The 27,017-nt window shown below is 40.3% G+C and overlaps 1 protein-coding gene across 2 annotated transcripts in view; it reads left to right on the top strand.

Moving 5' to 3' along the window:
• MLO4 (Seven transmembrane MLO family protein) overlaps nucleotides 1–27,017 on the top strand; it is a 48,014-nt gene that overhangs the window by 8,952 nt on the left and 12,045 nt on the right. For both annotated transcript variants that reach the window (XM_077384668.1, XM_077384588.1), the window contains exons 7-12: nucleotides 12,796–12,870; nucleotides 18,049–18,134; nucleotides 23,758–23,807; nucleotides 23,918–23,958; nucleotides 24,074–24,244; nucleotides 24,483–24,518. In XM_077384668.1, the coding sequence (XP_077240783.1) occupies nucleotides 12,796–12,870; nucleotides 18,049–18,134; nucleotides 23,758–23,807; nucleotides 23,918–23,958; nucleotides 24,074–24,244; nucleotides 24,483–24,518 (459 nt within the window). The remainder of the gene's footprint in view (nucleotides 1–12,795; nucleotides 12,871–18,048; nucleotides 18,135–23,757; nucleotides 23,808–23,917; nucleotides 23,959–24,073; nucleotides 24,245–24,482; nucleotides 24,519–27,017) is intronic.

Consider the following 27,017-nt stretch of genomic DNA (forward strand, 5'->3'; position numbering starts at 1 on the left):
TTGACTTTCCAGTTGACAAGTGCGAAAACGCATGTCACTAGGTATTCAATGTGATCAAGCCATTATAGTTGGCCTTTTTGATTATGTGATGGTTTCTAAGTATGTATTTGTGGTTATTCTAGCATTTCCCAAAGTTTCATAGAATTTTTGTAAAAGATTTAAAAATTTCTCCCTTTGCATATGTTTCTGTGATTTTACAAGATTTCCACCGAAACTGAAATGTTTCCATTTCCGTACCGACCAAAACCGAATTTTAAAACCTTTGTTCAGCCACTGGTTCAACAACTGTTGCTTATAGCATGAGGGAAGGTACTTCTCTTTCAACTTAGTCTTCATCTCATCCCACGATAAAATCGGTGGCTCCCCTGAACGCTCTAGATTCCTCTAGACGCTTGCCAACACTTCTTGCCAGACTCCACTGACTTCATTTTAGCAAACCGCACATTGTGGTAGTCAGACATGTCATACTACTCAAAGTAATCCTCTAAGTCAGCTAGCCAATCCATGAAAACATTGGGGTCCAACCTAACATCGAAACTAGGAGTGTCAATCTTGACCTTATTAGTGATATCTATGGGCTCAAAGTGGTAGTGCCTAGGCGGGCCATGGAGATGTCTTTGAGGACGGGGTAGGAAACTTCTATCTGGAAACCTACCTTGAGGTAGTGGTGGCGGGAGATGAATATCAAGGTTATCTTCAGGGAAAAACTTAGCTTCATCGAAGTCCACACGACGGAGGTTGCCAACTGGGTGGGACCATTATCGTGCACATCACTCTCTCTACCAGTGGATCCTCTCTGAGTGGGGCAAGGTCTTTGTGGATTGGGAAGGATGCCTACCTGTTTGGCCGTAGCTCTTAAAGGAGTGTGGGGTTGACTATCCTAGAGCTCATGCCCATCCAAGTGAGGACTAGACTTTTCATCCAGCTGACTTTCTATAGGCCGCTTGCCCACTGCTATCGTCAAACTGCCTCATGGATTTGTTCAACCGATGTCCTGAGAGTGTTCATGTTATCTTCAAGGGATTGAATATGGTCTTCCATTTTTGTTTGGGATCGGGGGTGTGTATGTTCATGAACAAAGGTTAAGCAAGGGTGCTGATATACGACACAAAATATAATAAATAAATAAACAAAAACTACACTAATGCATTACAAGGAAGCAGGAAATTAATGAAAACTAATTAAAGTTTGTGCACCCAAAGGGGTTGCGTAAAATTTCAGAGTGAAATGGGTTTTAAGGGAATGGAACAAATTTTGTCGATTGGACAGGTTTGATTGGATCCTTTGCAAATTTATTAATGTTTCTGCAAATATAAACATGAGTCACGAATTCAATGTAGAAGAAGTGTACCTTAGCAACCTACTTATTGTCAAAGAATTTCTCTCGAACTTCTTGCAAATTTTCCAACGACCTGGGACTCTTCTGGGCTTTGTAAAGATTTCTGGGTCATTTTGCGAACACAACAAGCATCGCGAATGGCGACATCGGTTGGCGAAGGGTCGTACTTATGAACACAACAAGCATCTCGATATGTGACAAGATCTTCGACATTGAATACGATACTAATATTCATTTTAGCAGGTAAGTCCATTAAATATGCATTAGGGTCGTACTTACAAAGAATACGAAAAGGTCCTGTAATACCCGATAAAGATAACAATTATTATGCATAAAAACTATTCACATGTTACTTTTCCCCTCATTTTTTCCTATAAATAGAGCAGCCATGAAGAGAAAAGGAAGAAGAAAGAGAAGAGAGGAAAAGGCTAGGAGAATCACTTCTTCCTGATCGTTGTCATCTTCAAGGTTAAGCATCTTCAAATTCCCACTTCTCAGGTTTGATAAGGCAGGTGATAGCTAGACTCGACTGGTATATTTTCTCAATGAAAGGGATGGGGATATGATTATATGTTGTTTTATTCAGATATTTCTTATCTGTTTTACTTTGAATATTAATTGTTTACATTTGGAAAATATCAAATCATATTTATTTCAAAATGATGAAATGTGTTTCATTCTGAAAAATGAAATAAAATGTTGGATTTCATATGCACGAAAAGTTTGAACGAAAATGAGAAATGAAAGAAATGGAAGAGGTAAATGTACGATAGTCTCTCTTGTGTGACGTGTTTGTACCTCTGAGCCGTCGACTTACCCAAAAGCGGAAGTGGGCAAAGTCCAAAGTGGACAATACGAGGGTGAGGCAGATCGTTACAAGAAACTTCAGAAATAGAACTATTAGATTTTAAATGGTTTGTTTTTGTAACAACCTGGATTTTTACTGCACGGATCGCTACGGGCAACAAAACATATTTATTCCTGTAATTACACAGCGGAAGGTTAAAGTACATCATGAATTTATAAAAATCCCAAGTATGACATATTTAAAACCTTTTTACATCTGAGAAGATTGACTAGGTTCATCATTTATGTATTTCCTTAAGTTGATTTCACACTTCTCATAACTAAGGTTCCTCATTGACAAATACTCCCACATCCAAATTTTCAAATCCTGGTGGGAAAAAGTGGGTTAGGAGAGCAGGTACATAGAAACTTCGACAAGTAGCTGAAATCAATAATAAGAGACAGTTCTATAAAAATATGCAGTATTTTGTATAGAACATAATGTGAATTTAAAACTAATACTAATAGTATTTTTTTATAGAAATAATTTAACCAGATAGTAAAACAAACAATTTAAAGCCCAGTAGTTTCCAATTGTTTCTATTTCTGAAGTTTCCTGTAACGATCCGCCTCACCCTCGTATTGTCCGCTTCCGCTTTTGGGTAAGTCGACGGCTCAGAGGTACAAATACGTCACACGAGAGAGACTATCGTACATTTACCTCTTCCATTTATTTCATTTCTCATTTCGTTCAAACTTTTCGTGCATATGAAATCCAACATTACATTTCATTTTCCAAAATGAAACACATTTCATCATTTTGAAACAAATATGATTTGATATTTTCCGACTGTAAACAATGAATATTCGAAGTAAAACAGATAAGAAATATTTCAATAAAACAACATATAATCATATCCCCATCACTTTTATTGAGAAAAGATACCAGTCGAGTCTAACTATCACCTGCCTTATCAAACCTGAGAAGTGGGAATTTGAAGATGCTTGACCTTGAAGATGACAACGATCAGGGAGAAGTGATTCTCCTAGCCTTTTCCTCTCGTCTCTTTCTTCTTCTTCCTTTTCTCTTCCTGGTTGCTCTATTTATAGGAAAAAATTAGGGGAATAGTAACATGTGAAGAGTTTTTAAGCATAATAACTGTTATTTTTACCGGGTATTACATTCTACCCCTCTTAAAAGAATTTCGTCCCCGAAATTCCTCTCTCCATACTCTCAGGAGAAAATGGTTCTACCCTAATCGTAACAACAAGCAATGGTTACATTCTGCATCTATAAGACGAACACATCGAGGATTAGATATATTTCAAGCTCGATCTATGGTCTATGTTTCAGCTATCTAACCCCTTTCCTGAGACATACCCAAGACTCTTGTAGCCAGGTTCCTCGCAGACTAAATCTGGTGGCTCTGATATTGTCTGGTTCCTCACACCCCGACCCCACTGTGTAGATATTGTCCGGCTCTGGGTCATCTACCCTCCCCGGTTTTGTTTTCCAGCAGCACTAACCGTGCCTGACCCACTCCGCGGGGCCCGCCCCTTGGAGAAGCTGAAAACGCGTCTACATAGGGAAGGGGGAAATCCATATATATAGCCTAGTAACTTTTCCTCCCTTTCCGATGTGGGATCTCATAATCCAGCCCCCTTAGGGCCCAGCGTCCTCACTGGCACACCGTATTGGATGGGTGGTCCCGCTCTGATACCATTATGTCACGACCCGACCCCACTGTGTAGATATTGTCCAGTTTTGGGTCATCTACCCTCCTCGGTTTTGTTTTCCAGCAATACTAACAGTGCCTGACCCACTTCGCAGGGCCCGCCCCTTGGAGATGCTGAAAACACATCTACATAGGGAAGGGGGAAATCCACATATATAGCCCAGTAACTTTTCCTCCCTTTCTGATGTGGGATCTCACAATTTTACTATCTGGTTAAATTGTTTCTATAAAAAAAATCATATTAGTATTAGTTTTAAATTCACATTATGTTCTATATAAAATACTGCATATTTTTATTGAATTTCTCTTATTATTGATTTCAGCTACTTGTCGAAGCTTTTATAAACCTACTCTCCTAACCCACTTTTTCCCACAAGGATTTGAAAATTTCGATGCGGGAGTATTTGTCAATGAGGAACCTTAGTTATGAGAAGTGTGAAAGCAACTTGAGGAAATACGGAAATGATGACCCTAGTCAATCTCCTCCGATGTAAAAAGATTTTAAATATGTCATACTCGGGATTTTTGTAAATTCAGGATGTACTTTAACCTTCCGCTGTGTAATTACAGGAATAAATGTGTTGTTGCCCGTAGCGATCCGTGCAGTAAAAACCCGGGTAGTTACAGTTGGTATCAAAGCTGTATCTCCTCAAGTAGGGTGTGTTGGTCCCACACCGGAAGCGGAGAGAAAAAGTTCTTGGGCTATGTGTGTAGATCCCCACCTTCCGCTGTGTAATTATAGGAATAAATATGTTTTGTTGTCCGTAGCGATCCGTGCAGCAAAAAACCGGGTCGTTACAGGTCCAGTGGCTCAAGTATGCTGAAATTCCACTTAGCAATCCAAGAGGGGGGTGAATTGGGTGTCTTTTGAAATTTTAAAGATTTAAAAACTTTGCTTGCACTAGTTTTAGTTTAATTGAAAAGATAAAGAAAGAGATTCAACGACAAGAGTGGAGCACTTACCACAAGAGAAGAGAGGAAGACACAAGAGGCTTGACACAAGAGTTTTTATAGTGGTTCGGTCTTAAACCCAAGGCCTACTCCACTCTTCTCAAGTTTGTCTCCTTGAGGATTCCATTAGAATCTTCTTCCAAGCTCCAAGGGTCTTAACTACGGCGCCCTTTGTTGCCAAATACAATCCGAGCTTCCAAGCTCCAAGGGTCTTAACTACGGCGCCCTTTGTTGCCAAGTACAATGAAGAAAAGAAAGGATGTAGCACACTTGCCTCTGAGTAGGCTGATTACAAGTAAATAACACTCACTCTCACTCAAGAAAAGATGAACAAGTAAAAGCCCTAAGGTCTCTCAAGAACAATCTAAAGTCAAGGCACAAGAGAGAAGGGGAGAGTGATTTGTAGTTTCAAGAGGACTCTCAGCTTGTATGATAGTCAAGGAGTGTTATATGAGTCCTTAAGAAACTCCTTTGAAAGCCTAGAGACCCATATATATAGTGGAAACAAAAATATAGCCTTTTTAAGGTCTATAATGGCTAGTACGGAGGCATGCCACGGAGTTCCGTAGTGACCGTTATGCATTTTATTTTTTCGGACAGGTTGCTCCAGGAAGCTCTGTGCACGAAGCTCCGTAAGAACCCACGGAGTTCCGTGGAGGCACCTGGAACTGTAATTTGACCAATCTGTTTTGCATTTTGCTTGGCCTCCGGAACTTTGATTTTCTTGCATAGTTTGTGATGCCATGTGGGTTCAAATATGTATGAACACCACCATGGTATGCACATGCATGTGTGGTCCATTTTTAGGATTATTTTAGTCCTATTTTTGTGCCTTGAAATTGAAATACAAATTGTGGGACCTTACACATTCTAAGTGTCCTTTTGATCTTCATTTCGTTGGCTATTTAAGAGGCTTTATCTTCGATTTGATCAACTCCTTTGATCCGTGTATGCATAGCTTTGGCGCTTGGAGCGATCTCCTTCCTTGATTTCACTTTGTCCTTGCATTTTGACTTTGCCTTTGGGGAACTTGGATCTGGCCTTGATTTTGCTTCGCTTTGCCATTGATATCTTCATGTCTTTGACTTAGTCTTGATCACTAAATGATTAGGCCTTTGAGGTACACGCTTGAGGTTGCTTGTGCTTGAAACATGATCACTTAAACATTGAAAGTCATTAGTATAAACAAGCATTTTACAACAAATTGAGTTTGTTAATCATCAAAACAATCGATTAGGAGCGCTTGTTGAACCCTTGGGCTAACACATGCAAATTTTGAAAGAATGACGAGTGTAACGCTCAAGACATACATGAACTATAACATAGTCGCCTTCATTAAATTCAAGATTCCTACGATGTACATCAGCGGCTAGTTTATAGTCAACATTACTCATAGCAATCCTATGATGTATATCAGCATGTAGGTCACGGATGTGCTGAGCAAAGAAATCGGTTGACTTGGATGACCTAGCATGAGGGGGTAATGGAATGAGATCAATGGGCTGACGAGAGTTGACACCATGAACACTCTCGAAGGGACTCTTTCCAGTTGTCCGATTAATAAAACCATGGTAAGCGAACTTGGCAGTCGGTAATAAAAGATCCTACATACCTATATGATCACCTACCAGACATCTCAACAAATCACCCAGACTACGGTTAACGACCTCAGTTTGACCATTGGTGATAGCCTCAAATCAATTATCCTATGTGCCTTACACTGTTACATTTAGTATTCTTGCACATAGTCAGGGCGAGCTCTTGCATTCTAGGGGAAGCGACTTGCGAACTCGAAAATTATATTATAGTTCAGAGTATATCCATACTCTGGAAGAGACTTGTCTGCATTTCGACAAGAGAACCCTTATATGAATGTAAGCGACTTGGGCTTACATTCTTCCCCTTTCAACCATAGTGCCCTATCATGCCGTATCACATAGGTTTCACCTAGGGCCTCTGACAAATTCATAGGGGGAGAGCAAAATGGTTTCTTATTCATGTTTATATAGACCATTGTGATGTGCTCACATGGTTTATTGCCCCCATACTTGTGCTAAACTTGCAAAATCTTAGATCAAAATAAATAAAAAAGGGGGGCTTATCATGCATTGTACTTTGTTTTCCATTTTGATAAGCGTCATATGAGCTTCATTGTCATATCATATACTATACAAATAGCTTATATAAGCTATTCATCTTGACATCCCACTTACACTTTCACTTGTTGATCCGTACCTTTTTGTTGTTCCCAAAAGGGGGAGAGTTTTAGGATTGATTAGGTAGTCCACATTGTATATGCACCATATGCTTTACATTATCATTTTATACTTGTGCATATAGTGAGGGGGAGCATTGCCCTATTATTTATCCTAGTCTTGTTATCTCGTACCTCCCTAATCAATTTGTTTGCCGTCATAAAAAAGGGGAAGAATGTAAGCCCAAGGGTTCCCATGGGTCTAATCATTCACCTTACCTTCTTGTTTTGATGCTAGCAAACTCAAATTGATTAGCATTTATGGACTAATGTGTTGCTTTGAGGTGTTGTGTTGTAACGGGATTTTCATGTCATAATCGCCATTACACAACTCTTCTCAACACATGACTTGTGGATCAAGAAGCAAAGGAACTAAGAGCTTGCACATACAGTGAAGACATCTCTATTTGGAGACGATCAAGTCAAAGAAACTCGAAGATGAAGATTCCACAAGTTCCTAGCAAGTGTTAAGAAAGAGCTTGGAGTTGAACATGCTATGGTGACACCTCATGTACCATTCAACATGTATTAAAGATTGGAGGAGGTCACAAGAGCTAGAACGAGTTCAAGAAGTTCACTCACAAGCCGAAGAAGTCTAAGAAAGTGCAAATGAGCCAACCAATTCAAGAAGACTCAAGGTCCTTTTACTTTTAGAATGTATTTTGGAGTCCTCTTGTTTAGATGTAAAATGCACTTTCAAAAGGTTTTCAAATGGTTTTCAAACCTAACTTTTTATGTCTTTGGAAACTATTAACACACCCAAAAATGTGTTTGAAAACCTAGGACTTAAGCCCAAAGACCATGGCCTAAAATCCCTGAAACTTATAAGTTAAAATGGAATTTTAACCAAGGCCGGTCTCCCGGGGGTCTCCCGGGCGACCACGGAAGCAAGGCTGGAAATCCAGCACTTGTGAGAAAAGACCGGGGTAAGCCGGGCGACCTCGGAAAAAGTTCTGTTGAAACAGAACATTCTGACATGGGTTTGGGCCGGCGACCTCCGTGGGTCGGTCGACCGCGGATAGGTTTTTGAGCCGAATTTTCGAGCGGACAGGAAGCCCTCTCCGGGTGACCGCCATGGGGCCGGTCGATCGCGATGAAATAAAATTTGAAAATAAAAAAGGCGCCTGATAGGGGCAGGCGACCGCTACGGTCGAGCAAACTAGCCGTTGGGGCTCTAGCAGGTTGACTTTTTCAACCCTGTTTATTACAGTTTTACCCCCAAACGGTCATATTTTTAAATGGGCTATACACACATCATAAAAACTTTTCTAAACAACCTTTTGCAAGATCAAATCCTATTTTTGTGAGCTTAAACTTTAAAATCAAAGATTGTTCCTCTTTGAACTTGTATTTTCACATTTTATCAAGAGGATCTCCATAGGCTTTACATTTGTATCTATTCATTGAAGACTTTTGAGAGCTTTATTGTTTGTAATCCGCCTACCAAGAGGCAAGAGAGTTCTTTTCATTTTCTATTTCTTCATTTGTATTTGAGGGTTTTCGATTTGGCCAGTTAACAGAGGTGAATCATTGTAAGAAGGTGTGACCCTTTGGCAAGGCTTCATGCAGAAAGGGTTTGTTCCCTTTGAAGATTGGAGGAGTTGGGTGTACGGCTTAGTTATAAATTTCGTTCCGGTCGCCGTTCCGTTTTGGCTACCGAAACGGAATGTTCCGGTGTTTCGGCCGTTTCGTTCGGCGTTCTGGTCGAAACTTTCCGTTCCACTCGAAAAAATAGTTAAAAATATGAAACAAATCCAAAAAAATTAGAAATTGTTAGAAAAATATAAGAAACACTTAAATGAACTAAAAGACATCTTTATTACTTAAAAACCAAAGTTTAATACAACTAAGACATAAAAAAGTAGAACATAGAAGAACAAAAGCCAAATACATAGTGCCAACCACATCTCATATCTTCTCTAAATCTAAATCAAAATGGTGGTGAATCTGGTTGAGGATCATCATACTCAACCGATTGGTAGCCCTCATCATCTCCCTCACCACCACGTCTTGGAGGAGTGTCCTCAAGGTTTGCGTCCTAGTCCTCGTCGTCGGCCACATCAACTCTAGAAGGCGCTTCAATATTTTCCCATCCAATGTCGTCTGGTGTCAGAATGACATCTTCATCTTCCGCAACCCAATCCATCATAACATCTATGTGATCTATACTCAGTGCGTCGCTAGTGGTAGAAGATCTTCTGTTTAAGTCCCTGAAAAGAATGTCCAACATAAATTAGTAAGTAATACTTAAAATTTAAAGACACGTGGTGAAATATGAGAAAATTAATTCCAATTCAATTAAGTAGCATACATTTTCTCGAAACTTGAGGTTGTTATGGACAAATACCAAGTCATTCAACCTCTGGTGCTCCAACCTGTTTCTTTTTGCCTAGTGGATGTGCTCGAAAGTGCTCCAGTTCCTTTCATATCCAGTAGCACTACATGTTTGGCTGAGAATTCTGACGGCGAAACTTTGTAAGTCCGGGACGTCATTTCCAAACTGGTTCCACCATGCAACTGTAAAGTAAACAATAATAGTTAAGCATTTACTTGTGTAAATTTTAAATAAAATATACTTAATTAAATGAACAAACCAATATACCTGGTCCCAATCTGCCTCGGTTGCGGATTGCCATCTTCATTGAAACATGCCCGTGGACTCTTGGTAGTTCTCAATCTGACTGGTGATGGTGTCCTGCGTAACTTCATCAGGTACTAGTCGATTAATACATTCAATCAAAACTCGGGTGACTTCATGATGCTTGGAGAATGTAGGACTGAAAAAGAGAGCAGGGTTAAGAAAGTATCCCGCTGCATGGAGGGGACTGTGAATCTGTTTGTCCCATCTTTGGTCAATAATCCTCCAGATGGGAGCATCATCTGACTTCTTGTTCTTTAGCCTAGCCTTGATGTTTTCTTTGGCCCTATCCATGGCCTCATATATGTAACCCATTGCTGGTTTGTCTTGCCGGTCTACCAAACGCAGCACCCTCACCAATGGTTCGCTTATGTTTAGAATATGCTTGCAGTTGTCCCAAAATTGTTTATCCAACACTGTACTCACGATCTCTTCACTCAATCCATGTCGAATATACCTACTAGCAGCATACTCATCAGACACGAACATCTGTTGTAGGGCTTTCCTATGAAGCACCAGACTTTGTATGCTAATGAAATTGGTAGCAAATCTAGTCCATGCAGGACGACACAAGTCCCTCCCACCCGTGAATTTCTGTCTCATCAAGTTCAATAGAGGTGCGTGGTTCTAAATAAACCTCGTAATCTTCCGAGCCCTGTCAATTGTGTTTCCTATGAGAGGAAACACATCTGATTTTCCCAAGTGCTCTAAAATCAGGTCTAAACAATGGGCTGCACACGGAGTCCAGAAGAATGTGGCATATTTGATTTCTAACTTCTTCCCAGCAGCTTTATAACTTGGCTCACTATCAGTTATAAACTGCACCACATTTTCCGGACATACCTCCAACACAATCTCATCAAAAATTGCAAACAATGCCTCAGCATTCTTCACTACGCTAGATGCATTAACAGATTTAAGGAAAACTACTCCTTTAGGACAGTACACCAAAAAGTTAATTAAGGCACGTTGTTTGGTGTCTGTCCATCCATCGGCCATAATGCTATAGCCACTAGTTTTCCATGAATTCTTAACTTCCCCCAAGTAATTGTCTACATCTTCTACAGTTTTCTTCAATAACCCCCCCCCCCCTCCCCCCGTAAATCGTGAAAGAAGGCGCCTTATAAATTGAGCCTACTGCATTTATGGCATCGAACATTGGCTGCCAATATGGTGAATTAGCAACATTGAAAGGCAGGTTGGTATCATAGCAAAGCATGCCAACTGCCATATTTGCCCGATCAAGTGTTTCTTTTATTGCCAAAGCACTCTTAACGCTTGGCTGGGATCCAGGGGTTGTTCGTGATGCAAAGAAATCTCTTAACCCCCCTACAAGACCCTTCTTTTTCCTCTTTGCCCCACTCGGTTCTACAACAACTGCTTTTCCCTTATTCCTAGGCTGAGGTGGTCCCATCGGTTCGTCGTCCGCATCCCCCTCCCCCTCCTCCACATCTTCTTCATCTAGTGCGGCATAAAACTACCCACCTCTGCCCTTGATACACTTTTCCTAGCCCTTTCTTTTCTCATTTCGCCTAACATTTGTGCCATTCTCCATTTTACATCGGCATTGACTTTTTTACATGCCGCTATATCTCCAGGAACACCCGCTAAATGTTCTTTAAACCAGGTTATACCTCCACCCTTTATGAGTTTTTCACAAAAGGTGCATTTAACACAATTTTTTGACCCGGAATTACTAGGTAATAAGCTCATGCCGGGTCATCCGATCTAGCGGGTGCGGAACCAATAGATGAGGCTCCTCAAGAAGAACTTATATTTTAAGTTGAAATGGAGAGAAAGAGAATAAGGAATGAAAGGAAATTAAATCAAATAAAGCTTTAACTTTCTTTACGCCTTTTGGATGAGAGAAAAAGTTGAAAAAGCCTTAAGTTGTAGAAGAGAAGCCCTTGTCTTTAGTATACTAGAGCTTGTTGTTGTAGGAGATAAAAAAAGCCTTTGATCTTCTTGAGCTTGTAGTGGAATTGGTTGGAATTGGAATAATAAAAGCCTTTGAGATGATCTTTGTAGTTGTTGGAGAAGTAGATGTAGTTGTATGTAGTGTAGTGTAGGAGATAAAAGAGTTGTAGTTGTAGGAGAAGATTTGAAGAGGAAATGAGTTGTGAAAAACAATGATTAGAGGGCTATTTATAGCTTTTGGGGTGAAAAATGACGCAAAGTGCCCTCCCAACATTTATAAAACGGTCATAAAATGAGGGTAGAAGTTGAAAAAACAGTCCCCAACAGCTATAATGGCATTTCTGTAATTTTTGGGATATTTATTTATTTTTTTCAATTTTTTTTTGAAAAAGACAAAAAACGCCCTCCCAACAATTATAAAACGGTCATAAAACGAGGGCAAATCTGTAAAATATTCTCCCCAACGGCCTTAATAGCATTTTAGTACTTTTTTTGAATTTTTTCCGCCTTTCCAGACCGTTCCGGCCGAAACAGGGAATTCTGCCCGTTCCGGCCGGAATTTTGCCGGAAATCGGAAATCCTGCCGGAATGAGCGGAACAGAAAATATGCCCATTCCGTTCCGGAATCTGGTCCGTTCCGTTCCGACCAGAACGGAACGGAATTAATAACTAAGGTGTACGGCTTCGAGATTCGCCCTTTGAAGCATCTCATTGTTTTAGTGGAGCGCCCCAAGGCGGTAAACTTGGAAGATTGGAGTAGGTCTTGTGATAGACCGAACCATTATAAATCTTGTGCCTTGTGGATGCTCTCTCTCCTCCTTTCCTCTGCACATTGTGGTGATTGGTAAACTCTACCCTTTGCTTGTATTTATGTTTTAGTAAAACAAGGGTTAGAGTATATAGGCTTAAAATAACATCTAAACCCTAGATTTCACTATATTGAGTATTTTAACAAGGGTTAGATTAACTAGTACTTAATTAACAAATTAATTTCTAATAATCCAACTAATTAAGCGTAAAATTTTTAATTTACCCATTCACCCCCCCCTCTCGGATTGTCACATCTACATTTCATTTGTACTTGTTCCTTTAGAATATCTCGAATCACAAGTGTTAGCTTTATTATGGCTGTTTTTATTGATTCAGTGTTTATATGTTATTGATGCCAATGCAGCTTTGTTTTGTACGCCAATTCAAGAGCTCAATAGAGAAATCAGACTACATGGCATTGCGTTTGGGTTTCATTACTGTGAGTATCTACTTTTCGGTGATGATTGAACTCATTTCTTCTGCGGGTTTTTAATGAAAGGCCTTGAATAAAAGCATAAATGGTATTTCCTTTTCATGCAACTTACTACCATATTTGCAGCCATATTGGCTGCTAGGAGCAGTTAATATGAGATCCCCATGTTATCCGTGGGGAAACTGTTTTGTGAAAGTAAATACGTACACTAACTAATGGCCTAGTGAAAGAAAAATTCTTGTCTGAGTCATGGAACATCTTTGGAATCATGACGAGTGACCATGGTTTTAAATTTCGGCCGAAATACTGAAATTTAAAAATTTCAGCTGAAATTATAAGATTTTCACCGAAATTCCGTTTTCAAGTGAGGCCAAAACCCAATCCGAAACCGAAATTTCAAGGAAACTGATTCCAAAACCCAAACCAAAACCGAAATTTCAATCCTTGCGAGTGACGGAATTTGTTGAAAAACATCTTTGTGTAGAACCTTGTTTTCACCAATCAAATGTGATCCCAACACATTGCAATGAGGGCAAATAGACCTGTTAGTACCTCCTCTTCAATTTTCTTCTCTGAGCAGTGAACCTTCTCTACTTGATACACTAATTGAAACATGTTGTACCCATCTTAAGATCAATCTCAGAGACAGTGAAACATGGCATTAGACTGTAAGGGGTAATTTCAACTTTTCTTAACACTCCAATGCTTGGATATGTTGTTCCTGAGAAATTTAAGTATTTGCGAATACACCTTGTGATTGGTCTCATTGATAGTTAGGGTTTTGACCAACCTTATTGACATAACACTGAACTTTGATGAGTCATTTCTGTCATTTATAATGTTGTTATATCCATAAACAGTGGCATCATCACTTTTGGGTTTTTTTTTGTCGCCACTAGTTAGGTGCCTAGGCTTTCATGTATAGACAAATGAGAGATGGCCTTTTGAGCATAAATCTTCTTTATTCTTTTTTACATTCCATGTCATAAAGGAAATGGGAATCCTAACTTGTAATTGCTTATTATTCTTTTTATAAATGAAAATCTTAAGCTGGAGAGAGTTCTCTAGGAAAGGTCTTGATGTGTTGTACAAGAGATATTTGTGTGCTTTTCAAAATTTAACCCACATTTGGTTTAAACTATTTTAATATTTTCTTAAAGGATCCTTGCCCATATCGCAGACTCATATATTGGATCTGTTGGATAGCTATGTATGTGTGTGTTTGTCTGTATGTTATGCCGTAAGGGCATAGTTGTCTTTTGCTCTTTTCCTCTCTTAATATAAATTCTTGAGTGAAGGGAGAAGCCCTTAACTCATTCTCTTCTTCTCATCTCTTCTCTCTCAACATGGTATCAGAGCTAGTGAGAAGTGAAGCGGGCGAACTACCTGACTGGGCAACGGCTGCAGAAGGTGGGCGGCTGCTAAGGTGGAGACGCTGAAGCTCCTCATAATCAGCTCTGGAAAACTCAAAAGGGTCCTCTGGAAGGTCCGACCCAGAAGACTGGAACGTACCATCAGTAGGGGATGTAGCAGAGACGTGGGCAGCATGGGCGTGGCGAAGCTCCGGATGGAGCACGAAACAAGTCTCAACACGGTGACCATCCCTCTGACAGTGATTGCAATAGGGCCGATCACGACCACCGGTACCACGACCACCACCCATCACACGACCACGACCACGGGCAAAGGAGCCGCGACCACGGGCAAAGGAGCTGGTGCCACGACCAAAAGAACCAGTGTCTCGGCCGGAAGAAGTCCCAATATCATAAGAAGCAAGAGCAGAACCCTCAGAAGGAAGCATAGTGGAGGAGCCACCCGGGGCACATTGCTGAGCACAGAAGTAAATCTCTGGGAGAGAGGGGATGGCGGAATGGTAAGAAGTCAGGACCCAGAGACTCAAGGTAGTGTATAGCCCGAAGCTGATCCCTCTGACGAGCAAGAATCGTCAGATATGAAGTGAGGGGCATAAACACATCGAGCTGCTGGCATAGAGAGATAAACCTGCTGTAATGGTCTGAAAGGGATGAATCCCGACGCTCCAGACGAATCCACTCAAAGTAGGTCGCACAAATGCGGATGATTTTAGTCGGATGACATGGGTTTATTTACTTAAACATCGTTCTGCAGTTTTTCATTCTTTTCGCACCTTCTATGCTGAAATTACTACTCAATATGATTCTCCTCTCAAGTGTTTACGCATGGATAATGCCCGGGAATATTTTTCCTCTTCGAGTGGTTTTGAGGAGTTCTTAGAGAGTCGTGGTATTCTTCATCAGTCTTCATGTGCATACACCTCTCATCAAAATGGTGTTGCGGAGAGGAAGTAGCGATCTCTTCTTGGCATGGCACGTACTCTACTCTTTCAGATGCATGTTCCTAAAACATATTGGAGTGATGCTAATCTTACTTCATGTTTTCTTGCTAACCATCTTCCCTCATCAGTTTTAGCTACTCGCTCTCCCTTCTCGGTTCTTCACCCACACGGTGACCATTTCCCTTACTCCTCGTGTCTTTGGATGTGTGTGCTTTGTCCACAAGTTGAGTCCTGATGTGGACAAACTTGACCCCCGAGCTACGCGGTGTGTGTTTTCTGGGATACTCTCGTACCCAGAAAGGCTATCGGTGTTATAGTCCTCATCTTCGTCGGTGCTTTGTCTCTGCTGACGTCACCTTCTTTTAGTCGGTTCCTTATTTTCCTAGTCCTACCTCTCCTCCTGCAGTGTCTCTGGACCCGCTTCCTCTTCCGCTTCCGGTTCTTCCTGATCGACTTCCTCCTACCCCTACCCCTACCCCGGCGCCCTCTCCGTCAGTTTCACTGCCGGCTCCTCCTCCCCCCTCTGGCCCTATGGAGGTCTATTAGCGTTGTGCTCGCCCTAGCTCACCTCCAGCTCCACCTGTGCCCCTCTCGTCCCAGCCAGAGACTCCGCCGTCCCTTTCTCAGGTATTACCTTCTCCTTCTGCCCCTCACTTAGACTCTCCCATTGCATCTCGTACGCTCTCTCGTACTACGACTCATCCTATATCTTCTTATGTATCTTATGATCATTTTCCCCTACTTTTCGAAGCTTTATGTCTTCCTTGTCCTCTGTCTCCTTGCCTAGGTCCTTACAGGAAGCTCTTACTCACCCTGCGTGGCGTGCTGCTATGGATGCTGAGATGAGCGCCCTTCAGGCGAATCACACTTGGGATCTTGTTCCTTCTCCTTCTGGCGTCTATCCAGTTGGATGCCGTTGGGTTTATGCCATCAAGTACCTTCCCAATGGCTCTGTTGAGCACCTTAAGGCGCGGTTGGTCGCCAAAGGATACACTCAGACGTATGGGATTGATTATACCAAGACCTTCACCCCTGTTGCCAAAATTCCCTCGGTTCGTGTCCTTATATCTTTGGCCGTCGCTCATGGATGGTATCTTCATCAGCTTGATGTCAAGAATGCCTTCCTCCATGGTGAATTAGTTGAGGAGGTGTATATGGAGCAACCTCCAGGGTATGTTGCTCAGGGGGAGTTCACTTCCTCTGTTTGTCATCTTCGCAAGTCATTATATGGCCTCAAACAATCTCCTCGTGCATGGTTTGGCAAGTTCAGTGATTCTCTCATAAGCTATGGTATGAAACAATGTGAGGTAGACCACTCTGTGTTTAGCCTCAAGTCTGATGCTGGATATGTCATTCTCATAGTCTATGTAGATGACATTATCATTACAGGGAGTGACTCTTGTGGCATTGAACGATTGAAGACGTTCCTTCAAACACAGTTCTCTACAACGGATCTTGGTCGTCTTCGATACTTCTTATGGATTGAGGTATCCTATTCAGGTACAAATGTTTCCCTATCTCAGCGGAAATATGTGTTGGATCTTTTGGATGAGACTAGATCCTTGGGGATCAAACCTGCTAGTACCCCCATGGAACCAAATACTAAACTTCTCCCAGAAGAGGGGGACTTATTAGAGGATCCTGGCCGATATGTTAGACTTGTTGGAAAGCTCATATATCTCACTGTCACTCATCCTGATATCTCCTATGCTGTGGGAATAGTTAGCCAATTTATGAGTGAGCCTCGCACTTCTCACTGGGCTGCTGTGGTGCATCTTATTCGCTACTTTAAAAGTACCCCAGGCAAAGGGCTACTTTTCAAGAAACATATTCACATGAGATTAGAGGCCTTTTGTGATGCTGATTGGGCTGGATCTCCAGTTGACAGACGATCCACTACTGGATATTGCACATATGTTGGGGGAAATCTTGTGTCTTGGTGCAGCAAGAAGCAAAATGTTGTGTCCAAGTCAAGTGCAGAAGCCGAGTACAGGGCCATGTCTCACACTTGTAGTGAGCTCATTTGGCTACGTTCTCTTCTATCTGAGATTGGGTTTGCTCCATCTTCTCCTGCAGAGTTGTATTGTGATAACAAGGCGGCTATCTATATTGCAAACAATCCAGTGTTTCATGAGCGTACCAAACATATTAAGGTAGACTGCCACTTTATTAGACACAGGATCCAGCAGGGTGTGTTGCGTACTACATTCACTCGATCTGCCGATCAGTTAGCCGACACCTTCACCAAACCATTGACCAAAGCTAAGTTTATTGATATTTGTAACAAGCTGGGAATGTCTAATATATACATTCCAGCTTGAGGGGGAGTGTTGGATAGCTATGTATGTGTGTGTTTGTGTGTATGTTATGCCATAAGGGCATAGTTGTCTTTTGCTCTTTTCCTCTCTTAATATAAATTCTTGAGTGAAGGGAGAAGCCCTTAACTCATTCTCTTCTTCTCATCTCTTCTCTCTCAACAGGATCCTTGCCATATTCGTATTCTAAAATTTTGGAACTTCGAGGATCCACTTTTTTATCTTGGCAATATCCAATACCCGCACATGTATCAATGTAACACAGCACGAAGGTTGGCAAAAGCATGGTGACTCCACATTCTATAGATTCCTTTGATATTACTCTAAGAAATGTAGAATTTTAACATTTTCCTCAGATACCATGTTTATTTGTACTCATAATCCGTAAAGTTCATTGTCCCATGCTTGGTGCCCTTGGTTTCATCATCTTAGAAGTCATAGATTTCATACATGAAGCATTTAAGATTGCTACAAATTTTCACCTTACCAGTGTATATGATCGCAATCCTAAGATTGTTTTGCGCATTCACTTATTGTTGTTGTTATGATTTGCAGAATCACAAGCTACCGCTTTCTTATGATTTCCATAAATATATGGTTCGAAGTATGGAAGACGAGTTTCATGGGATTGTAGGCATCAGGTACACACCGAAACTTGATAATTGAATGACCAATGTTTACAAATTATGATTAATTTTCAAGTTCATCATAATAGTTTCATGATCAACGACGTCTTGTCCATGGCAATGGTTAAATGGTTACAATATTCTTGCATAGTCATATGAAAAAGATGTGCGGTTTGGATTTACTCTAGGCTTTCTTATGAACTCTGGAGTAGCTCTTGTGGACATGGATTCTTGAACCAGCTGATCTAGCCCACTAGTTAAGTGTATGCGAATGCTATTTTTCAGTGACATTCTAAGCTCCAAGAGTGAGTATCATATTTTTTTATTGCAGCCAGAAAGCGAGTTTTCAAAATTTTCTCCCTCTGTCTTCGAATTAGGCAAGTAATCACATGTAGATAATCACGGTCAAAACATGATTGGATGTAGTGGAAGATAATAGGCACGATGAAGGGGTTGTTTACTCACACCTACTAGGTATTCACAACATCAAGCATTATTAGGTTGAGTGAAGATGGACCACTAAGATCAAAGAGAGCCAAGATAGGAGTTCAAAGGGAAGTAGAGAGTTCTAGGATTGTGGAATTCTGATACATATATCCAACTGAATACTATATGCATTTTTACAATGTGCATCTGGGTTTCCTAATTCAAATAAAGTATGAGATCAGAGAGCTTAAGCTCTTTCTAGTCTAGCTTGAATTAGAAATAGAGATTACTCCAAATACCCCTAAATTCTCTATATTTTTCAAATTATTGAAATTTCCAATCTCATTAAATATTCATAGTTATGTCATTAATAAATAGTGGCGTAGTATTCTAAGTATTTGTGTGAAAGCCATTATCCCCTTTAATACTTAAAATATTATATATCTTCCTATTAAATGGTTAACCAAATGGCATCAAACTAACACTTAATTGCTCTCATTTATGTATCTTGCATCGTTCTCTTATTATGAGAACCTAACCTGGTGAGATCTTCATGGCTGCAAACATCCTCAACGATGAGCTCATAGTGCCAAATCCCCATCTAACCAGCACGACAACATTCCAACTCCTCTCATGCCTTAGACCTGCATGGCATACATCAAAGTGAATTAACTCATATCCCATGCGAGTTGGTAGCTCATAGACTTCACTCCAACACAATTTATCAACTTATTGAGTAAGCAAATACTTCACAGCCTCTTATTTTCAAAAATAAATATATGTAACTAAATAGATACATTTCGAAAACAGTTATTAAATCATCAAACATTCGATGCCATCGACACTTAGGTGATATAAGTTCATGGATGATAATCTGGTCATAATCAAGAATCCTAACCCACGATCACATTTATAATGGTCATAATCATATTTTCAAAACTCCACATCATCACCAACTGTCCCGAGTCAGCACCTTTTAACTTAGTTGTGTTCTTGTCCGAGTCTGCATTTTGCCCTACAAGGTCAATCAAAACTCCTTTTACCCTCTCGAGTTAATGACCATGTCAACCGAGTACTCGATCCCGTTGCAACGACTAGGATTTGCTTTGACCACGTTTGGCCCTTGCATTTGCGTTTTGACACATTGGTCATAATGTAATCATATCACAAAATCAAACACATATGTTATTCAATATTAGTCTGTCCTTTTCCCCATCCTTGTCTTAGCCAACTGATTGATAATGAATGGCTTTAGATAAAGTTGCCTAAGTAGCAACCAATGAATATCAATCTCTGAACAAGTGAAGGGTTGTTTAGTGCACAAGGGTCACATACGAGATTATCTTCTCGTACGATAACAAGAATAATGACCAATCTTGCGACTTTAAGTAATAGTCTTCAGCATTTGTAGTATGATATACACGTCTTGGTGTAATTCTAGAAAGCTTAAAACGATCTCAAACTAGGTGCATAGTCATCTTTCATCACATATGATAAATCTTTATTGACTCGGGTTATCTGACTCATATCTGTTCACAACAAATTTCACAGGCATGAAAAAGAGAATCACACACATAAAAAGTATTTTAATCAAATTTGTCTCTTGCGAGAAGAGGTTTTATTAATTTTGGTAGGGATTTTACACTTCCGGCTCTATCGGCTGTTAATTACATTTCTTGAAGAAGAAAATAGCTCTGATTATCCATTACGAGGTTCCATATCTAAGTACAAGTTTTGATTATCATCTTAAAAGAGAAGCTTTGTGGAATCTCTTGGTGAATGCTAGTTTCCTTTAGTCCTGGAGAGAGTGAATTTAACTCTGATGATTTTCGTTTCTATGTTATTTTTGACTCTTTTTGTAAAAAGATTCTCCCAGAAGAGAGAAACCTTTGAGTCATCTCAGATGATTTTATTTAGACTCTTTTGTAAGAGAGTTCTCCGAAAGAAGAACTCTCTTGAGTCATTTCATCTTTCTCCCTGATCCCGGCAGAGAAAGGTCTTCTTTTCTTCTTAGACCTTCTGGAAGAGACTTAAAAGATTTTCTTTATCATCTTTCTCACTGAATCCGGTAGAGAAAGTTCTTTTTATCTTTCTCCCTTAAACTAGAAGATAAAGGTCTTCTGGCATCTTTCTGTCGTACACCAGAAGAGAAAGGTCTTCTGGCGTCTTTCTCCCGTACACTGGAAGAGAAAGGTCTTCAGGCATCTTTCTCCTGTACATGGGAAGAGAAAGGTCTTCTGGCATCTTTCTCGAAAGGTCTTCTCGCATCTTACTCCTGTACATGGGAAGAGAAAGGTCTTCTGGTATCTCTCTCCCTTACACCGGAAGAGAAAAGTCTTATGGCGTCTTTCTCCCGTACACCCGAAGTGAAAGGTTTTCTGGCATCTTTCTCCTGTACACGGGAAGAGAAAGGTCTTCTGGCATCTTTCTCCCGTACAAGGGAAGAGAAAGGTCTTCTGGCATCTTTCTCCCGTACACCGGAAGAGAAAGGTCTTGTTTCTTTTGAGTCTCCTGAAAGAGACTCAAAAGTACTTCTCTCCCCTTTTTAGATGAAGTGTGCAAAAATGGAAATAGAACTGTTAGTTTTGAAAATATTTACCTTTCCTTTCTTTCCTTGCTTCTTTTGCTCTTCCTTTGCATAACCTTTCTTCTTCTCTCCTCGATCCGATCCCTTTTCTAAAGGATCAGATCTCTATTTGTAGAACTTTCTTGAAGTGGTTGGTAACTGCCACCTCACCCCTTATCTCGCAACTTCACGATCTCCACTCCCCTTTTGTGGGGAGTTATGTAACTTCTCTTTTTGAAAAGTGGAGGACTCGCTTCTTCCTTTGTGAGGGTTACTTTATTCCCTAAAATTTAGGGATTTCTCTTCCCTTAGACGTAGGCTCCTTTTTTTTGTTTCCATTTTATTAAAGTACTTTAACTTCATACTTATCCTTTTTTACTTTAGGGAATAATGTGATAAGTAACCACCCCTTTTCTCTCTCTTCTTATTTTAGAAAGAGATTTTAGTGTTATCCCTTTTTTATAAAATTTTGAGTCCAACAATATCAAGCATCTGATTCTAACATCTGAACATGCACACATCCATCTTAGTATCTTTAGGAATCATGACAACTTATATCTCAGCACAGTTAGCCTCATCTCGCTCAACGTTGGACTTTCTGTGTGAGTAACAGACTAGCATGTCGGCGATCATTAGTTAATTATATGATTAAATTAACTAATTTATTAGCCGCGTAATATACATCATCACGACATCACATACTTGCAATAATAAGCAATAATAACATCTCATAGATTAAGCAAAATATAATCAGAATTATATTAGTATCATAACATGACTCATCACAAACATGCATTAACAGCCAATAATAACATCTCATAGATTAACCAATATATAACCACATTATTCAACTCAACAAAGCCTTTGTCCCAAACTAGTTGGGGTCGGCTAAATGAATCCTTTAGAAAAAAATCATGAAGAAGGTAAAAGGAATCTACCCGGCTCTAATCCTGGTTCTATAACCACAATTATTATTATGCATAAATCAACATATCCATCTCATATAGATTAACCAATATATAATCAAAATTGTCATTATGCATATATCAACATGTATTCAACATATTCATTTAAAATTGATTGAAAGGACACACCAATGTCTAGCATTTTCCACTTTTAGTTTTCCAGCTTTAGAAGTACAAAAATAGGAAGATAGCTTGCGATGCCATCAAATTCCCTACATTAACTACCAACAGAAGGTTGTCTTTTATGATAGATTGTTTTCACTGTAATTAATGAATCGTGTATATTGAGTTTGAAAATGCACTTTTGCAATGTTATTACACCATCATGATTTTGTAGTAGGACTTTTTATTGCAAACAGCTATCATCCCTCAGTTGCATTTACATGGCTACAACTTTTGATAATCCCCTCAATTTTTGCATTGTGAAAACAAGGGTCACATATTTTTAATGTAGCAAACTTTGTTGCAGGTACAATTATTTGTTAGTTGGTTATGTTGTATTAACCTAATTAGACTCTCCCTTGAAAACATGATTCCTTCCTGGACATCTTTTATGCTGAGGTTTCTTGAGAAATTTTGATTTTGTCCCACTGATAGTGACACTTTGCAAATTTATGAGTTAAACATGGTCCTTAGGGTTGTTCATTCGGTTAAAACCGAACCGAATTAGCCGAAAGTAACCGAACCGAAATATTTCGGTTAGGGAAAAAAGATAACCGAAACCGAACCGAATTAATTTCTAACCGAACTTGAACCGAAACCGAAAAAAAATTCGGTTCTTCGGTTAGTTCGGTTATAACCAAAATTCCATAACCCAAAAGAGATCAAACTATCAGTCTATCCCCACCCAAATCTCACCCATCTTTAAAACCCATCTCCCACACCACCCAGAAAAACCCAATTGAAACCAAAAACCAACAACAAAACCAAAACCCCAAATTCCATAACCCAAAAGAGATCAAACTATCCCCATGCAAATATCACGGATCAATATAAACCCATCTCCCATACCTTCTCTTCCTCTCTCTTCTCTTGTTATTTTCCCTCTCCTTCCATGTGGGTAGCCTACCTGATGATCCCTCGAAGTCATATCTCTCTCTATTCTATCTTTTTTTGATGATTTGGGTTTTTTGCTTCTCTATATTTGCCCTTGCTAGTTTGGGTTTGTTTTTTGGAAGAAGGGAGAAAAACAGTAGCAGAAAAAATGGGTGTTTTCTTATGCTTCTCTCCCTTCTCTTTCTTTTTGCAAAGAGAGTCTTGCAGGCGACTCACGTGGGTTGTCATAACTTTCTTGGAAGATGTAAAAACCAGCCCATGGTTTTGAATAGACCAGCCCATGGTTTTGGAGAAATGGTATTAGTGCTCGAAATCTGCCAAAAGGCAAAAAGCATTTTGAATTTCACTAAAAACAAATGGGCAAAGATAAAAAAGGACAAACAAAAGAGCAGATTGAATCTTAACAAAAGCTACTATACGGTTAATCGGGTATAACCGATTTTTTTTTTAAACAAAAACCGAAGCCGAAACTGAAAACCGAAATTGGTACAACTTGTTAACCGAAACCGAATCGAAGCATAAAAAAACCGAACCGAAATAACCGACCAAATTCGGTTCGGTCGGTTATTTCGGTTTTAACCGTATAGTGAACAGCCCTAATGGTCCTTTTATATTGTTGTTGCAGCTGGACACTTTGGGTTTATTCCATATTGTGCATTTTCATAAACGTTCACGGTAAACTTTCCTTCTTTCTTGTAAAAATTTTGTAGTAGTATACGTTTTTTTTTTTCACACCAATTGAGAGTTTGAGTCCTTCGAAAACTCATCTACTTTCTATGTTGCAGGATTGAATGTTTACTTTTGGCTGTCTTTTATCCCTGCTGTTGTAAGTACCTCTGCTACTTGTCCTTTCAATAACATAGGTAAACTTTTTCCTTGTCTCATTCACCCATAATTATTTAATATGTACCATGTCCTATTGTTCTCAATATATATCAAAGCTGGTCATGTTGGTGGGTACAAAACTTCAACATGTTGTAGCTCAGTTAGCTCTTGAAGTTGTGGAAGCCACAGGTCCATCTATTGAGACTCAATTAAAGCCAAGTGATGATCTCTTTTGGTTTGGAAAACCAGAAATTTTGCTATGGTTGATACAGTTCATCTCCTTTCAGGTGATGTGATTGTAATCCTTATACCTTAGTCCCTGTTCGTTTCAGATTAAGCCAACCAATTGTCATCCCTAAACCTATTATTGGACTCAAATTTAAATGTAATTTTGAGTCCAATAATAGGTTTTGGACTTACAATCGGTTGTCATAATCTGAAATGAACAGGGCATTATTTCAGAACTGGCTGATATATTAATTATGTTCATGCTATTCATTCTGACAATTTTCTTTGTGGATGCAGAATGCATTTGAAATGGCAACATTCTTCTGGTCCCTAGTAAGGCAATGTCCTCTATATGGTGCATAGCATTTTTTCTTCAACACGGCTTATTATACATGAATATCCTAGACAAATAGTAAGAGACACGGATAGAAGACACTAGTTTGGTGAAATTGGAGGGGACGACATTTTCTGTAATCATCTTATAACATTATAATTGTATTACAAAAATATAGTGTACACATACACATAACCAAGCATTTTTTGTACGGTATATTCATCTTATAACCGTCATAAGATAGTTAGAGGACAGGCCGTCTCTCTCTCTCTCTCCATCTTAGGGTTTCGGTGCTTGAGCTTGCTTTGGTTATAAGATGAATATATTGTACACACACAACCAAGCATTGTTTGTATGTACATTTGTATATAATATATTCTGCACTGTATGAAGATTCATATTGCATACTGTTACGTGAGAGAAAATAGTGAGTTAGGGAAAACTCCCTCTCACTAATGTATTTATATAAAGAGAAAGGTAAGTACAAAGACAACTATTCCCTCAGGCTTATTACATATATGGGACATAGCTCGGTACTCTGCCTCGGCGCTGGACTTCGAAACTACCTCTTGTTTCTTACTTTTCCATGACACTAGATTGCCGCCAACAAAGGTGCAGTAACCCGTGGTTGATTTCCTATCTGCTGGAGATCCTGCCCAATCTGCATCACAATATCCTTCCACCTTGACATGTCGATTTTTCTTGAATGGCAATCCTTTCTCTGGTGCCCCTTTCAAATAGCGTAGAATCTGAACTACTGCTGCCCAGTTAGAGGTACGAGGAGCACTCTTAAACTTGCTAACTACTCAAACTGCATAAGAGATATCTGGACAAGTAACAGTGAGATAAATAAGTTTTCCAACCAGACGACGGTACCTGCCAGGGTCATCCATCAAGTCTCCCTCTTCTGAAAGCAACTTGGTGTTTGGATCCATGGCAACACTAGCGGACTTTGCCCCCATAAATCCAGTCTCCTCTAACAGATCTAGCACATACTTTCGCTGAGAAAAAGATAGACTGCTGCCACAATAAGCTACCTCAATCCCTAGAAAATATCGTAGGCAACCAAGGTCCTTAGTGGAGAATTCCGTCTGCAAGAAAGTCTTCAGTCTCTGTATGCCAACCGTATCACTGCCTGTAATAATAATATCATCCACATAGACTATAAGGAGAACATGTCCTGAACCAGAGTGACAACTAAAGACAGAGTGATCAATTGCACATTGTCTCATACCAAATCGCATGACAGCAGCACTGAATCGCCCAAACCATGCTCTAGGAGACTGTTTGAGCCCATACAAGGACTTGTGCAGTCTGCAAACTGAGGAGGATATCTTCCCCTGAGCAACATATCCTGAAGGTTGCTCCATGTAAACCTCCTCAGTCAAGTCACCATGAAGGAAGACATTCTTTACATCAAGTTGATAGAGGGGCCAACTGCTGTTGACAACAAGAGAGAGAAAGATCCGGACAGACGGAATTTTGGCAACGGAGGAGAAAGTTTCCATGTAGTCAATGCTGAAGGTCTGTGTGTATCCTTTGGCGACAAGCTGCACCTTAAGGGGCTCAATAGTGCCATCTGGTAAATGCTTGATGGTAAAAACCCATCTACAGCCAATAGGATGGGCCTCAGAAGGGAGGGGAACTAGATCCCAAGTGTGATTGGATTGCAGAGCACACATCTCAGCCTCCATAGCAGCTCGCCAGCCCGGATGAGCAAGGGTCTCAGAAATTGTCCTAGGTAAAGAAACAGAAGACAAAGAAGAAACAAAACCACAAAACGTAGGGGTGAGATGATCATAGGAGACGAAAGAAGAAATTGGGTGAGCGGTCGTACGAGACCGGGTACGGGATGCAATTGGTGAATCCACCGAACCATCACAAGAAGGTAAAAGAAATACCTGAGAGGAGGATGACTGGATCGTCGGCTGTGAGGGCGCAGCTCGGGCTGCGTGGAATGGATATCATGTCGCTGGTAAGTCCGTGTAACCGGGGGAGGAGCGGACAAAGAAGGAGACTTAAGAGGAGTAGGAGCCACATGGGTAGGAGAAGGAGAATGAGTCAGGGAAGGAGGCACAATAGGAGTAGGAGCGACAGGGATAGAAGGAAGGGGATGAAGCAAGGAAGGACTAGGTGCGGTAGGAGGAAGAACAGGAGGAAGAAGAGGAAGTGGAGTAGGAGGGTCATGAAAGGGAGGACCAGGTGCGGTAGGAGCTGAAAAGAATGGAGTCGACTCGAAGAAGGTGACGTCAGCCGAGGTGAATAGTTGGCGCAGCCGAGGGCTATAGCAGCGATAGCCCTCCTGTGTACAGGAGTAGCTCAGAAAGACACACTGATGCAAGTGTGTGTAGCATCCCCTCTTCTACTGCATGGAAGTGGGCCAGCCTATGGCTGATCCAAGGGCTGAGAAAGAACTTGCTTGGATGGTCCCTCATTTACCTTTGTTAATCGGTCATTGGGAGTTGAAATAAGTGCTTCTTATGCACAACATCAGGGGC

This window comes from Tasmannia lanceolata, unplaced genomic scaffold, assembly GCF_043159265.1.
Source record: "Tasmannia lanceolata isolate RefF3 unplaced genomic scaffold, GAP_Taslan_0.1 ptg000002l, whole genome shotgun sequence".
In the NCBI taxonomy this organism is placed as follows: Eukaryota; Viridiplantae; Streptophyta; class Magnoliopsida; order Canellales; family Winteraceae; genus Tasmannia; species Tasmannia lanceolata.